The 17536-nt window shown below is 36.9% G+C and overlaps 1 protein-coding gene across 9 annotated transcripts in view; it reads left to right on the top strand.

Annotated features, from left to right (window-relative positions):
- TANC2 (tetratricopeptide repeat, ankyrin repeat and coiled-coil containing 2) overlaps window positions 1-17536 on the top strand; it is a 369572-nt gene that overhangs the window by 282035 nt on the left and 70001 nt on the right. For all 9 annotated transcript variants that reach the window (XM_044247669.1, XM_044247668.1, XM_044247667.1 and 6 more), the window contains one exon: window positions 5079-5310. In XM_044247669.1, the coding sequence (XP_044103604.1) occupies window positions 5079-5310 (232 nt within the window). The remainder of the gene's footprint in view (window positions 1-5078; window positions 5311-17536) is intronic.

The raw sequence follows: 17536 nt of genomic DNA, 5'->3' as shown, positions 1-17536 counted from the left end.
GAAAATCCTTCGTGTATGTATTAGAGAATGGATCGAGTAAATAAAAATATTGTAAATAGCAACCCCAGGTTTCTCATTGTTAGAGAAGGAAGTTAACAAATGAGGAAAGGGAAATCGAAAGTGAGCCAGGTGGCACTGGATTGAAATCTAAGGTATCAGGGTTTATTCACAATTTTTAATATGTATATCTGTATCTATAGCTACTTCTATAGATATATTTAGAGAGAGATACAGAAATATAGATGAATCTTTGTGTGTGAATTAGTGTATGTATGTGTATTTCCTAGCTCTCTCCACCAAGAGGGCCCCAAATCAAAGGCACTTCAATAGCACTAAGCACACCTACTGTTCAGATCTTGTTTTATAAACACCATTCTCCAGTAAAAGAAACCGGGGCTCTGAAGAAGTTAACTGATGCCAGGTCTGGGGTAGAGTAAATTTAAGATGAGCCTGGAGCATGTTATGGTGCCAGAAAATAAGAAAGTGCTTTTAAAAAGATCGGGGGTGGGGAGGTTGGGGGACTTCTTGAAAGAACACAGATACCAACTTGGAAGGATTTCTAGGATTCCCGAGAAGGAAATCCTAATGGCTGAAGCTGGAGCAAAGTGACAACAAAATAAATACAGTACTAGATATAACTAATGGAATAAAATAATTCCATACTTAAAATCACTCAAGTAAACAAATGAGGCAGGAGGAAGGACAGCTCGCTCTTCCAGTAGAATTCCAATAGTAAATGTAGAAGGAAAAAGGGAGGAAATAGAGCATCACTCTCAGGCAAACACTACATGGTAGTTGTTGCAGACAAGATCCACTGATGGATAATAAAATCATTGGGCAGAAATTTGAGGAGAAACAGGATTTGCATTGTCTCCAAGTGTCTCCCCCAAGATATTTATTAACTACTAAGATAAAGAGAGTAACTTTATACTAGACAAATCTGGCAGAAACCTTTACCTTAACCAAGGCGATCAAGGTCAGCATCACCAGTAACAAAACATGTCAACATTGCAGGCCCCGTGATGGGATCCACTGAGAAGGACACAACACTGTTTTTGTGGTATTCTTGCCCAGAAATCTCAGTTGGATTATGAGGAAAACATTAGACAAACCCAAACTGACATTCACCAGAATAACTGATCAGAGCTCTTACAGACTTACACTCACAGGAGTGAGAGGAGAAATAACAACTAAATGTGATAACGGGAACGAAAGAATCTTGGAACAGAAAAAGGACATTAGTGGAAAACTGGTAAAATTTGAATAATGCCTTTAGTTAGTAAGGTTGTGCCAGTGTTATTTCCTAAGTTTGATAATTATGCTATGATTATATAATATATTAATAAAAAGAGAAGCTGGGTGAGGGATATACAGAAACTCTGTGTACTACTTTTACAACATTTCTGTAAGTCTAAAATTAGTTCAAAATAAAAAGTTAAAAAATAAATAAAAGTCCTACTGCCAAAAAAAAAAAAAAAAAGTAGATCTCCAAGCTGGAAAATTACTGAGGCAGAACCCAAGTCTGGAGGCTCTTCTTAGCCTCCAGCCCCAGGATAAGGATTAGAGTCAGAGTTGAGGGACTAGGAAAGGCAAGCAAAGGTCCTTACTCATACTAAACCTCCAGGTCCCTGGAAATATTAGAAGACACACTAAAGTGTTGGAAGGGATGTGCTGAGCTAGGAATCATTCAGGTGGGGATGAGGGAATTCAAGAAGTGATGAAAATGAGACCTAGAGTAAGAATATGAGAGCAGACCTGAAGGGAAAATTTCAATAGTACAAGTGCCAGTCATTATGTAAATCAAGTTTTTATTTCCAGAGAGTTCCTGATAGTCAGAGCTGTCCTTTTCTTTATGTGAGATTAGCTTAATCCTGTCACAGATTATTCATTTCAAGTAGAAAACAGTCTTTGGAGAGTGAAGGTCTGGGATTTTTAACCAGAGCCTGACAGGTTTGCAGCCACTCAGTCATTTGATTTTGATGAGGATTATACTTCATCTTATTTCTTATATACAACACTAAATCAAAGCTTTTTTAAATTTTTTTCTTTAAGATTTTATTTTTTAAGTAATCTCTTCACCCAGTGTATGACTTAAACCCACATCCCCAAGCTCTAGTTTCATGTTCCACAGAATGAGCCAGCCAGGGGCCCCATATCAAAGTTTCTTTTTTTTAAAGATTTTATTTATTTGACAGAGAGAGAGAGAGAGAGATCACAAATTGGCAGAGGCAGGCCGAGAGAGAGGAGAGAAACAGACTCCCTGCTGAGCAGAGAGCCCAATGCGGGGCTCCATCCCAGGACCCTGAGATCATGACCTGAGCTGAAGGCAGAGGCTTAACCCACTGAGCCAACCAGGTTCCCCTTAAAGTTTCTTATACCCAAAGCTAGTCTTTTCTTTTGTCTATATGGCCTGCAAACCTACCTTTTTCTTTCTTCCCTCATAGAAGTAATCTAAAATTTACTTACTATTGGGGTGTCTGGGAGGCTCTGTCAGTTAAGTGTCCTACTCTTGATTTTGGCTCAGGTCATGATCTCACGGTCATGAGGTCAGGCCCTGCATCAGGCTCCATGCCCAGTGTGGAACCTGTTTAAGATTCTCCTTTCCCTCTGCCCCTCCCTTCCTCTGCCTCTCTAAAAAAATAAATAAGTAAAATTTTACTCTCTATCTTTCCCAAAGAATTAATATAATTCTGGTCATATCTGACATATTTTGACTAGAATTATTTTAATAAAAAGTCTAGGGATTTAACATTAGAAAAACTTTTCATGGAGAGAAATTAATAATAAAAGATGCATAGCTGAAAATGAAATTTCAACAAATCATCATGAGAGACAAGAATTCAAGGAAAAAGATTCTACCTGCTAATTTATTGGGGGTGGACTAATTCTGAATCGTTTCCAGGAAGTTGACATGATAGTGATTGAACACAAGTGGCCATGGTAACTTTCTCAAAGCTGCAGGAAAAAATCGAATACCATTGAACACTGGTGCAATGAGAGACTGAAGAAAAAAACCACATTAGCAGACTTGTTTCGTATTTGTATATATAGGAAGAGTCGTAGATGATGTCAACACACAATTTGGAGGAAGCACCAGCTAGGTTTGACAAATGAACCTGTGTTTGTTGGTTCTATGTACATATACTACCAAACTGCTTTGAAATGTCTCGTAAATAACCTGTTTTGAGCCACAGTGCAAATTTCGTGAAAATGTTGAATGGTCTTTCTACCTGGATTCTGCAAAGCGGTTGAGACTTTATATTTGGAATGCTGATTTCAAACTAAAAGAAAGAAAGGTAGCCCCAGAAGGGGTAGCTTTAGCAGTGTCCTTTGTTAGATAAAATCTCATTCAGCCTAGAGCATGGATGATTTTTAATAAAATCAATAAGAGAAACCTCTTCCTAAATTTCATAATTTTTAATCTTAAAACTTCTATCCCATTACTTTAGGTAAAGGGTAAGTTCAGCTGATTTGCTCAGCTTTGCTTCACCTCAACATGTGGAAGCTCTCAAGGTAAAATATGATGAAAGTTCGTATTGATTCAGAGGTTTGCTGTTTGCTCTTTATGAAGTGGATATTTGTATCCACGTGGATATAACCAGCTACGTTCACTGTTCATTGAGAGGAGAGATCAGCTGCTGCTAGGTTTTCTCTTTGGCTCTTGACATTGTGCTTAAGAAAGGTCTAATAAAGCAATGACCAGTCTATCTAAAGGAAAGAATGGAGATTTTTAAAATGTAACTTCTCACTTCCAATTCCAAATTATGATCACATCTCATTGCTTCACTCATAAACAATTTCTCTCCTCAGCTGTCTATGGATAGTAACATTTCCCATATTAAATTTTTCTCTGTGTGCCCAATGAGAAAGATTTCGGGTGTTTAAAGAAAAAAAGTAACATTTCTAGTATTTGTTAAAGAGCATGAATGACCTGTAGATCAGGAGTCTTTTCAAAACGGAACACTTTAGGGGTACCTGGGTGGCTCAGGTCATGATCCCAGAGTCCTGGGATCGAGCCCCACATCGGGCTCCCTGCTCAGCGGGAAGCCTGCAGCCAGAAAAGAAAGAGCCTCCAGAACTTGAACGATGTTGATGACGATGGAGAGGAGGAAGAGGAGAGGGGGTTAGGGCAATGATGGTGATGGTGGCGGCAGCCGACATCGCTGTGCATCTTCTTTGTGCTGAGCACCATTCCACATGGTTTCCGTACGTTCAGGCTGACTCTCCCCTGCCAGTTTCATGTTACCTCTTCAGTATTGTCACTTCCGTGGGTAGTACTGAGCCAACAGAGTGCTGTAGATTAAAATCACCCTCTGCACTTAGCTTGAGGCAGAGAGAACAGCCAGAAGGTATGGAGTGAGCTCTGTGCAAATTCATACAAACAAACAAAAAACCCAGAGGTTAAAACCAGGCTCCAGCCAGACAGCCCAGATGGATGGATGAGATTAAGACTCACGCATTTTCTGAGTTCTTTGAATGTAAGACCTGCAGCTAACAAAAATCTCAGTCATTTCCTTTTTCCTGTCATCTAATTCTGGTTGTCTCTGGGCGCTAGAAAATAATAATGATAATTCCTAAATCTGAATTATTTTTTATAAAGCTATTTACAACATTAATTTTAAAAAGTAAGGGCTTAATAAGTTATATGTGTTTATTGAGATTAACAAGGGTTTTCTGGGATCATTTTAGTCCTAACGCTTTGATACAAGATTAGACTTTCTCCTGTATGGTTCCATGCTGAATAAATATTAGATAAATATACATCTTTATTCTCTCAGGCTTGTTTCCCATTTCTTAAAATCTAAAACCCAAATTCTGCAAAGGAATCTTATCATCCAAAATTCAGCTTGCATTTATAAATTTTAATGGTAAATTATATGTGTATACATTAGAAATACTGTACCAAATTTCTGTCTTAGGTAAAACAGGCCGTTTCTGAGATAGCAGCTTTTGTTTTTACTTGAAAAAGTTGTGGAATGGGGAGATGGAAGACCGAGTTAGAGAACGATCCTACGGTAACCGTGGCCACTGCTCTTGTTCCTGACAAACCTGTTGGCCTTTTCGTCTCTCTGCTCTAGGTGGTTGCCTATCACTATTGCCAAGCAGATAACGCCTACACCTGCCTGGTCCCAGAATTCGTCCACAATGTTGCTGCCCTGCTCTGCCGCTCACCTCAGCTGACGGCCTACCGGGAGCAGCTGCTTCGGGAGCCTCACTTACAAAGCATGCTGAGCCTTCGGTCCTGTGTCCAAGACCCCATGGCCTCCTTCCGGAGGGGAGTCCTGGAGCCCCTGGAGAATCTCCACAAAGGTACAGATGGGGAGCTCAGAAGGCAAAAGGTGGAAGCTTTGGAGCCCAAGTTTACCTAGAGCGTGTCCTAGAAATGATGATTTTTATCACATGCCAAAACCCAGTGTGCCATAACTGATGTCCCACAGGATACAGTTAACAGAGAAAAGATTTTACTCGAAAAAATGAAAATTCCTACAGGAACTTTCCTCCTTTCCCTCTAAAAATTCTCATTCTCGCTTCCAAATAGAATACATTTTTCTTGTACTCCAGTAGAGTTTCTAGTCCTCTCTGTAGAGTTCAAATAAACCAGTACATCCATGACCCCCACTCCATGTTGTAGAGTTCGTGTGGTTAGAAACCTCCTCATCATAATGTTTGGGGTTTTGTGTTTTTTTTTTTCACTCCATAGGTAAAATGAAATGGCGTCTATGGCTCTACAACTCTGTGTATGTCCTAAACCTCAGCTTTCCACAAAAAACTATGTAAATGGAAAAAAAAAAAAACCTACGTAAATGGTATTTAAGATATGTTTAAGAAATGGGGGGGGGGGCTAAAATGGAATCCATCTCCCTCGTATTCATGCCCTTCTTCCCTCTTTCCTCTGCAACTCTGGTGTCAGCTGTGGCCTATGCCCAAGCATCCCCTCCTTCACCCTTGTCTACCCCATCCCCTTAACAGTGTTTTATCAGTGCTGGAAGCCAGAGAGAAGGACTCGAGCGAGCATGAGGTTCCTGAGCAGTCGTGTTTATTCCTAAGAAATTTACATCTTTCTTGAAGGTTTTGGAGGTGCTCAGTAAGAAAAAATGATTATAACTGCCTTTCTCCTGGCCACCATCTTTAGTTATTTCAACCTCCATACTAGTTACTTGGATGTCAGAGTTTCTCTTCTCAACTTTCTATACTTGCACTACCTACCTGTTAAATTCTCTGTACCCTAGACCTTGGAATTTCTCCACAGATACTTTAAAGCCTATTTTCTGTACGGTCAATCTTCATCCTGCTAATTCTGCCTTCATGATGTTTCTCCCATCCATTAGTCTCATATTCATTCCTGCCATCGTCACCTCAAAGGCCATTCAGTTGCTCATGGCATCATGTCTGTACTACTACCCTTCCTGGTCCCTTCCTGGTCTTCTCTGGTTTGGGGGTTTAGTGCTGCTTTCACATCATAGCACACTTAGAAAATGATAAAAATTTGTATAGCATACCGAGATAAAAAAAAAAATCACAAAAAAAAAAAAAAATCACAACTCCTTATAGCTAGACATGACTGGCCTTGAGGTTACAGCTGTGCTAAACCTCCAGAGCCCTGGAGGCTAAAGAGATTCATTTTTAAGTACACCTCTTACCCGTTCTTGACATAACCTGGTAGGGAGGCTCTGCCCTAGCCTCTGCGTCCTATAGACTTTATGTGCTGCTTCCAAATAAAGCTTCATAAAGTATCACTCTCATCACTTAATTTCTCTGTTCAGAAACCTAACTATTGCTTACTGAATTAACTTCCAGCTTCTTAGTCTAGTGTGTAAGGTTCTTGATAGCCTGGGTCCAACCCGCTTTCCAGCCTTACTGTATACTTTTACCTGTATGAATCCTGTGTTCACATGCGAAATACTCATTAGTTCTTAAACACTCACGTACATATTCCTACCTCCGTACATTTGCTCATTGTTCGATTTCTTGTTATGCCTTCTGCTTGCATCTCTATTAGAATTCTACCCGTCTTTTAACAACCAGCTTAAATGCCACCTTGTTCATAAGAGGCCTAATGATCCCCCTGCCAGCCTCTAGTCAGATACAGTATTCTTCTACATTGATATTAGGGGTTTTTTTTGTATTTTTATTTAGAGTATACTTAACACATTATTATATGCATAGTAAGGATTTAAAATTTTATTAATAACATTTATTGAACTATATGTCAGATACTGTACTTTGTGCTTTGTAAGAATTAGTTATTTCTATACCTCTCCTATCCCTTCGACTGAATTATCTGCTACTGAAGTTAGGAACCTTTTCTCATTCATCTTTTATACTTCGGTGTGATTATGTCACCTTGAATACGGCGGGCATTTCAGGAAATAAAGTTTGAACAAATGAGTGAACATAGAAATTGCTCACATACTGAGTACCTTGAAGGAAGGACAGTGATACAAAGATCTACATCTTATAGCTCATTCAAGGAGAATATCCAAATGCTTGCAGGCTCAGCTCTAGATAGTTAGCCGTGACGCATGTGTTTCAGTTTTGTTTCTCATGTAGGTCTCCATAAACAGCTTTATAGCCTTATTGATGAATATTGTTCTAAATGAATTTAATTATTCCATCTGATTCCCATGTTCTTACTTTTAAAACAAAATCCCTGTCATGAGCAATAGCTGTAAACAGAATTTATAAAGTAAATGAAATACTAAAAATTATTTTATCAACCAGTAAGAGGGCAGGAAAGATAAACAGAATAAAGATTGTTTTTAGGCAGCTCTTTCTGCCTAAAAAGGTCCCTTCCCCATGCTTTAATAGAACCACCTTTTTTTGCACGTGCACGCGCGCACACACACACACAAACACACACACACACAATTTTAAATTGAACCAAGTGGAAATCAAAGGCACAGCTTAAAGAATATAGTCAGCGATATCATAGAAGTGTATGGTGACAGATGGTAGCTCCACTGGTGGTAAGCATAGCATAACATACAGAGAAGTTGAACTACATCATAAGCCTGAAACTAATGTAACATTGTGTGTCAACTGTATTCAAATTTAAAAAAAATTTAATTAAAAATTTTAAAAAACAAATATAAGAAAATAAAATGGTATTATGTTAGGCTGCTAAAAGAAGCAGTAAGTCAAGCAGAGAAAGAAAAATACTGTATGATCCCACTTATATGTGGAACCAAAAAAAACTGAAACCAAAATAAAACAAACAAACAAACAAAGCCAATCTCACAGATCCAGAGAGGAGATTGATGTTTGCCAGAGGTGGGGTGTGGGGAAAGGGGTCAAAAAAACTTCCAGTTATAAAATTTATAAGTCATGGAAAAATACAGCTTGTGACTATATTTAATAATACTGTATTGCACATTTTTAAGTTGCCAAGAGAGTAAATCTTTAAAGTTCTCATTACAAGAGAAGAAAGTTTGGGGATGCCTGGGTGGCTCAGTGGGTTAAAGCCTCTGCCTTTGGCTCAGGTCATGATCCCAGGGTCCTGGGATCGAGTCCCGCATCGGGCTCTCTGCTCGGCAGAGAGCCTGCTTTCTCCTCTCTCTCTGCCTGCCTCTCTGCCTCCTTGTGATTTCTGTCTGTCAAATAATAAATAAATAAATCTTTAAAAAAAAAAAAAAGTTTGTAATTGTGTAAGATGATAGATGTTAACAGACTTGTGGTTTTCATTTTATAATGTATGCAAATATCAAATCATTATGCTATAGAACTGAACCAAAACCACAAAATCAAATTAAACTTTTTTAAAAGCAAAATGCTATACTTAAAGTCAATCATATCAATAATTACATTACATTTAAATGGACTAAGCATTTCTGTTAAAAGACAGAAACCCCCAAACTGAATAAAAAGCAAGACCCAACAATATGCTCTATACAAGAGGGGTTATCTGACTACAAAGACACAGATTGGAAGTGAAAGGATAGAGAATATATATAATCACGGAGCATAAGAAGGCTGGAGTGGATGTATTAACGTGAGACAGAGCAGAGTTCAGGACAAGAAGTGTAACCAGAGGGCCATTTGATAAACATGAAAGGACCAATTTCTGGAAAGATAAAATAATCCTAATGTATATATACCTAATAACAGAGGCTTAAATTACATGAATCATTGTCAAATCACTGTATTGTACACCTAAAATGAATATAACATTGTATGTCAACTGTACTTCACTAATACATATTTTTCAGAAGAATGAAGAAATTATTTCAAATAAGTTTTTTTTATTTTTTTTATAAACATATAATATATTTTTATCCCCAGGGGTACAGGTCTGTGAATCGCCAGGTTTACACACTTCACAGCACTCACCATAGTCAAATAAGTTTTTTAAGTAAAACAAAAAATACATGAGTCAAAAACTAACAGAACTAAAGAGATAAACAGGAAAATAATCATAGCTGGTGATTTTAACACCTCTAAATAAGTGTAAGAACAAGCAGATAAAAACCAAATGTGTAGAAGATTTCAATGACACTGTCAACCAGCCTGATCCACTTACCATTTATAGACTACTGCCCAATAACTGCAGAATATATATTCTTCTTGAGTGCATGAGGACCATATTCTGGGCCATAAAACCAAGTTGGAAGGTTTGTTTTGCTTTTCTTTCTTTATTTTTTTTAAGACTTATTATTTATTTGACAGAGAATGAGAGAAAGTACAAGCAGGGGAAGCAGCAAGTAGAGGGTGAAGCAGACTCCCCACTGAGCAGGGAGCCTGGTGCAGTGCTCAATCCCAGGGCCCTGGACCATGACCTGAGCTGAAGGCAGACACTCAACTGACTGAGCCACCCAGGTTCCCCAAGTCTAAAGGTTTCAAAAAATTAAAATCTTATAGAAAATGTTATCTGACATAATGGAATTAAATGAGAAATCAATACAAATAAAATCCCCAAATATTTAGAAATTTAACAACAGACTTCTAAATAACCTATAAGACAAAGAAGAAATCACAGAGGAAATGATCAAGTATCTCAAAATGAGTAGTGTAAAATCAATGTCTAAGTTTCTGACTTCATAAACTAGAAACAAATGAGGAAAATAAACCCAGAGTAAGCAGAAAGAAAAAAACAGTTAAAACAAGGACATCAATAAATAGGAAAAAAATTAATATTTAAAATGAATAAACCTCTAGCAAGACTGATCAAGAAAATGAGAAAAAAAACTCAAATTAACATAAAAGGGAGATAGCTTTATAGTTTTAAAGATAGCTTTATAGTTCCTATAGACATTAAAAGAAAAATAAGGGATTTTTATAAACATCTTTTTTTTTTTTTTCCATGGGGCTCAATCCCAGGACCTTGGGATCATGATCTGATCTGAAGGCAGATGCGTAACCATCTGAGCCACTCAGGTATCTCTATAAACATCTTTATAACATAAATTCAACAACATAAACTGGACAAATCCTCTAAAAAATACAGTGTACTGGGGCACCTGGGTGGCTCAGTGGGTTAAGCCTCTGCCTTCAGCTCAGATCATGATCTCAGGGTCCTGGGATCAAGCCCCTCATCGGGCTCTCTGCTCAGTGGGGACCCTGCTTCCCCCTCTGTCTGCCTGCCTCTCTGCCTACTTATGATCTCTCTCTCTCAAATAAATAAATTTAAAAAAAAATACAGCTTACTGAAAGTGACTCAAATAGACAATCTGAATAGCCCTTATCTATTTAATTTAATTTGTAATTTAAAAGGAAAAAAATCTTCAACCAAAAAACTCCAGGCTCACACGGTTTCACTGACGAATTGTTTTCAACATTTAAAGAAGAAATAAATTTCTGCAAAACTAATAAAATTCAAAAACATAAAGAAGAAATAGATCATACATATGTCTTCAGAAAACTAGAGGAGACAAACATTTCTAAACCTGTTTTATTAGGTAAGTTTTACACTGAAACCAAAATACAGTAAGGATCTCATAAGAAAAGAAAATTATAGGTCAGTATTCCTCATGACTGTAAGAACAAAGTCCTGAAAAAACTGATAGCAAATCAATTAGTCTTACTTGATCAAGAATGAAATCTTAGTTTAACATTTGAAAATTTAGGGCTCTCTGCTCAACAGGGAGCCTGCTTCCCCCCGCCCCCACCCCGCACCTGCCTCTCTGCCTACTTAAAAGCTCTCTGTCAAATAAATTTTTAAAAAAACTTTAAAAAAAAATTGAAAATTCATCAGTGTAATTCATCATATTAACAATAAATGAGAAAATCTATATGTCTTTATATAAATATATATTTATATAAAATATATGCATACATAATCTTTTCAATAAATGCAATAAAGCATTTGACCAAATATTATAATTAACAAAACTTTCTACAAACTAAGAATAGAAGAAAACTTAGTCTAATAAAGGAAAACTCCAAAAAACTTACAGCTAACAATGAAATGTTAAGTATTTTCCCCCTAATAGCGAGAAACAAGACAAGAATATTCCTTCACTCACACCACTTACCTTATACTCAACATTCCACTGGTAGTCCAAGCTAGCACAAGAAGAAAACAAACAAGCAAATAGTAAAGATTGGAAAGGAAGAAATAAAACTGTCTTTATTTGTAGATTGTTTACCTAAAATACTCTCAGGAATCCACAAAAGAAAAAATAAACCTACTAGAACTAATAATAAATATAGAACTCCAGGCTGTAAGGCCAATATGCATATATCTATTGTATTTTTATACTGGCAGAAAACAGTTGAAAATTGAATCTTAAAAAATAGTGTGGCAGGGTACCTGGGTGGCTCAGTTGGTTAAGTGACTGCCTTCGGCTCAAGTCATGATCCTGGAGTCCTGGGATTGAGTCCCACATTGGGCTCCCTGCTCCATGGGGAGTCTACTTCTCCCTCTGGTTTTTTCCCCTCTAATGCTCTCTCTCACTCTCTCTGTAAAATAAATAGATAAAATCTTTTTTAAAAAAGTAGTTTTGGGGCTTTTTTTTTTTTAAGCTTCTTTATGTAAGTAATCTTTACACCCAACATGAATGAAGCTTGAACTCATAACCCTGAGATCAAGAATCACACACTTCTCCAACTGAGCCAGCCAGTTCCCCGGTAGTGTGGCAGTTTTAAAAGATGGCTGTAAATTCTTTGGCATTCCTCCTAACCAGAGTTGGGGGTCTTTGTCTCCTCCTCTTGAATTTTTTTTTAGCAGGCTTGTGACTGCTTCAACCAATAGAATACTACAAGCTGATGCTAGGTGACATCTTGAGGGTAGGTCATAAATGTCCACACAGCTTTCATCTTGTTCACTGAAACACTTGCTTTTGGAGGATTGCATTGTCATGTAAGAAGTAAAGAAGTACCAACACTTAAGTGTTCTGGTTGACTAGCCCTGACATGGGAGTTTTTGTTCCAGGTGATTTCAGCCCACAGCCATTTGAGTAACCCCTACAGGTCTGATGCAGCAGTAGTTAACTATAACAAACAATATTTTTATTTTATTTTATTTTATTTTTTCAGTGTTGCAAGTTTCATTGTTTATGCACCATACCCAGTGCTCCATCCAATACATGCCCTCCACAGTACCCACCACCAGGCTCACCCATCCCCCCACCCCAACGCCTCCAAAACCTTACTTGGTTTCTCAGAGTCCATAGTCTCTCATGCTTCCTCTCCTCCTCCAGTTTATCCCAATTCACTTTTCCTTTCCTTCTGTTAATGTCCTCCATGCTATTCCTTATGCTTCACAAGTAAGTGAAACCATATGATAATTGACTTTCTCTGTTTGGTTTATTTCACTCAAGATAATCTCTTCCAGTCCCGTCCATGTTGATACAAAAGTTGGGTATTCATCCTTTCTGATGGCTACATAATATTCCATTGTATATATGTACCGTATCTTCTTTATCCATTCGTCTATTGAAGGGTATCTTGGCTCTTTTCACAGTGGTAATTGTGGCCATTGCTGCTATGAACATTGGGGTACAGATGGCCCTTCTTTTCACTACATCTATATCTTTGCGGTAAATACGTAGTAGTGCAATTGCAGGGTTATAGGGTAATTGTATTTTTAATTTTTGAGGGATCTCCACACTGTTTTCCAAGGTGGCTGCACCACTGGAACAGAGTAGAGAGTCCAGATATGGACCCTCAACTCTATGGTCAAATAATCTTTGACAAAGAGGAAAAGATATCCAGGGGAAAAGACAGTCCCTTTCAATAAATGGTGCTGGGAAGATTGGACAGCTATGTATAGAGGAATGAAACTCAACCATTCTTTTACACCCTACACAAAGATAAACTCTAAATGAATGAAAGACCTCAACATGAGGCTTCTATCAAAATCCTAGAGGAGAACACAGGCAGTATCTTCTTCGACATCAGCCATAGCATCTTCTTTCAAGACATGTCTCCAAAGGCAAAGGAAACAAAAGCGAAAATGAACTTTTGAAACTTATCAAGATAAAAAGCTTCTGCACAGCAAAGGAAACAGTCAACAAAACAAAGAGGCAACCCACAGAATGGGAGAAGATATTCTCAAATGACACTACAGACAATATTTTATGTAGTGTCAAAGTATTTAAGAAAAAACTTAAGATGATAAGGCCTCCTCAGTGAAAGCTACAAAACATTTTAGAGTGAAATTACAGAACTTAGTAAATGGAAATATACCTAGTTTGTAGATTAGAATTTTCCCCCACACTGGTCTATAGAGTCAACATAATCTAAAGACACTTCACAAAAGAAGATATCAAATGCGCCTACAAGCACAAGAAAAGGTGTTTAACATCATTAGTCATCAGGAAAATGCAAATTAAAAACACAGTGAGACCCCACTTTACTCCCACTAGAATAGGTTAAAATGTTTTAAGTCAAGTGTCAAATGTTGGTGATGGTGATGAGCAGCTGGAACTCTCACATGATGCTGGTGGGAGTATAAGATGGTACAACTACTTTGGAAATCTGGCAGTTCTTTATAAAGTTAAATATAAATCTGCTTTATGACCAAGAAATTCTATGCCTATGTATTTACCCAAAAGAAATGAAAACATATGTCTACAAAAAGACTTGTACAACAATGTTCATAGCAGCTTTATTCATAGTAGTTAGAAACTGGATACAACCCAAATGTCCTTCAACAGAATGGATAAACAAATTGTTGTATAGTCACTCAATGGAATACTTCATAATATTAAAAAGAAACAAACTCATAATATATATAATAATGTGTATATAATAATATGCTCAACATTTATAGAGGAATCTCAATATCATGTTAAGCAAAAGAAACAAGTGTATATAGTCTATGGTGATAGAAGAGTGATTGCCTATTAAAGACTGACTGGGAGGGAATATAAGAAATTTCTGGAATGATGAAAATGTTTTATATTTTGATTGGCATGTTAGTTACATGATTTACATATATTTATCAAAACTGATCAAAGTGTGCAGTTAAGATCTTCACAATTAACTCGAAGTAAATTTTATCACAATAATTTTTAAGATAGAATTTTTTTTATGAATAGACATTCACAACTTTATTAAGGATTCTGAGAAGTTGGACATTTCTAAGTTCATGAGAATCACACACATACATATATACACACATATATGAAGATATATGTAATACACATATATATAACTTTCATTTTGGGTTGAGAGAAAGCAGCATATTAAAATTAGCTACTGTTAATGATTCATTAAGATATTTTATTTATAATTTATGATGACTGCTTCTAAAGATTATCAGGACCACTGTCTTTAGAGACAGAAGGGATAAAAGATTTGCTGCCCATTATTTTGAAATTTGTCTAACTAGGTTCTCTCTCATATACCCTCTAACATGATTATATCAGATATACTTATTTCTCATTTCTAAGACCAGTTTAGTAGGATTTCATGAAACATAATGCTTTTTCTTCTATTTTTTTTCTGAATAAGAAAGGTGCATTTGATTGTATTCTGTAATTGATTATATTGTTCCTAAGTCTCTATCATTTGGTTAGATTATAAGGTCATCTCTTTGCATTTAAACTACTTGTTATAACCATTTAATAAAGAAATCCCAACACAGAATCTATGGTGATCCTTAGGGAAAGATGTCCAACAAAATCACCAACGTGGCCAGTGATTCTAGGCACAGAGACATGAAAAATTAAGATAGATTATTTTTAAAGGTAGCTGAAGCTTTCTTTCCGGGGAAGTTCAGTGGAAAACATTTTCAGTTTAGATTCAGAAGCTAGATTTCAAATTGTACATTTTTCCTTTAAAAAATGAAGTCATGGGGCTCCTGGGTCGCTCAGTCAATTAGACATCTGTCTTTGGTTGAGGTTGTGATCCCAGAGTCCTGGGATCGAGTCCTGCATTGGGTTCCCTGCTCAATAGGGAGTCTGCTTCTCCCTTGCCCCGTTAGTGTGCGCTGTCATGCGCTCGCTCTCTCTCGCTTGCTCACTCTCTCAAATAAACAAATAAAATCTTTTTTTTTAAATAGAAGTATTTTCTTTTTTTCCTTTCTTTCTTTTTTTTTTAAAGATTTTATTTAATTATTTGACAGAGATCACAAGCAGGCAGAGAGGCAGGCAGAGCCGGGGAAGCAGGCTCCCTGCTGAGCAGAGAGCCTGATGTGGGTCTTGATCCCAGGACCCTGAGATCATGACCTGAGCCAAAGGCAGAGGCTTAACCCCCTGAGCCACCCAGGTGCCCCTAAATAGAAGTATTTTCTAATAGAAGTATTTTCACAATTAAGAAATACTCTAATTTCTACAAGGGTAGTGACAAAAACACATACAGGGATGCCTGAGTGGCTCAGCTGTTTCAACATCCGATTCCTGATTTTGTCCCAAGTCATGATCTCAGGGCCATGAAATTGAGCCCCACCCCCCCACCATTGGGCTTTGCACTGGGAATGCAGCCAGCTTAAGTCTTTCTCCCCGCCTCCCTGCACACATGTGCAGCCTCTCTAAGGAAAAAATATATATATATTTTTTTAAATAACAAAACACATACATGCAAAACAAATGGAAAAGTTTTGCAGTTTCCTGGTGAGCTCTTGCTTCAGCCACCGATATGCAATGAAAGGAGATACTAATTTGTTATCACAACTAAAAGGAAGATAATTCACATGTAATGTGCAGCTTTTCTGAACAAAAAATGTTGTCAGATATGAGCCTTCCTTTCACTTTTGGTAATTCCTACACAGTATACCAGTAAAATCCCATGCAGTAGAATTTAGTTCTATTATACTAGCTACCATCTCTTCTCTTGCAGTCTCTGTCCTCCTTATTTCTCTCAGATTCCTAGGTACAGTCTCAGAATAGGTGCTAAGCACATGAGTTCCAGCATTTGTTAAGTGTACGTATAAGCAAGGGCAGTAGGGAATCCCTAGTGAATACAGTTTTACAAGGAAATAAAAACAAAGGTTAAAGGGCTTAGAAGCTTTTCCAGGGACTTGTCAGCTAGAACAGTGGCTTCTAAGCACCAGTGCCTTCGAAGTTTTCATTAGTCCATTAACAAAATAAGAAAACAAACAGCCTAGAATTTGTGTGAATATAGTTTGGTATATACATGTATGTAAAAGAGAGATTACATCTTTCCTTTTTTTTTAATATTAAAGTATTTTTATACTATGAACTAATGGTGATAGTAGATGGTAATTGTACTTTAAATGTTCTTACTGGTCGGATGCCTGGCTGGCTTAGTAGGTAGAGCACAGCACGTGACTCTTGAACCTTGGGGTCGTTAGTTCAAGCATCATGTTGGGTATAGAGTGTCCTTTAAAAAAATAATAATAAATAAATAAGTAAGAAACAGCAATCCTTTGTTGGTCCCCAATTTTTTTAAATTTTTGCTGTAAAACCTTTTAAAGCTACTGATTATAGAGTATGTATTTAAAGAACCTGCAGAAATTTGGAAATGAGCATGCAGAAGCATTCTGTAAGGCTAGTTGCATTTGAGAGGTGAAAGCTAAATATCATTAAGTCCTCATCTCTTAAATTTATAACTGAGATGCCTTATTTAGCAGAGGAAAAGGAAATTTTTTAGGAATACTTCTCATTGTTTTACAGTATTAGTACCATGTGGAAATTTTTTGCATTTATTCTTAACCCTAAAAAAAGTAATCTTAGATAAACATGATATCTTTATTTCTTAACAGATGCAATATTTTTGATACTTCCTTTATATCACCTGTATTAATAGGTGACTTCTAAGTAACCTCTAAAAGGAAGCAAATCTCCAAAAAAGGGAAAAAATAGCCAAGACTGAGAACAATGTAATTATCATAAGTGGGACATACTTCCTTTTTAAGAAAAGAAATGATACATTGTCTACTTTACTCTTGGCATGAGTTAACGTAGTCTACTGGGAATTTATGCAAATAAAAATATGATTTTTATCAGCTATGGAATTATCTAATTCATTAAAATGTCCAGATCACAATTTAGAGCATGTTCTTGATCTTTATGCTTAAGAATGTGTTTGAAATGTTTTTCCCAAAGAAAATCCCAACAAATGCATTATCACCAGACTTTTTCTTCACTGGAAGATCATGGCTTTTTGACAAAGGAGTCTGGGTGAAGTTAAGGGA

The sequence above is a fragment of the Neovison vison genome, chromosome 5, assembly GCF_020171115.1.
Source record: "Neovison vison isolate M4711 chromosome 5, ASM_NN_V1, whole genome shotgun sequence".
In the NCBI taxonomy this organism is placed as follows: Eukaryota; Metazoa; Chordata; class Mammalia; order Carnivora; family Mustelidae; genus Neogale; species Neogale vison.
This window is presented reverse-complemented; position numbering and strand designations above follow the sequence as displayed.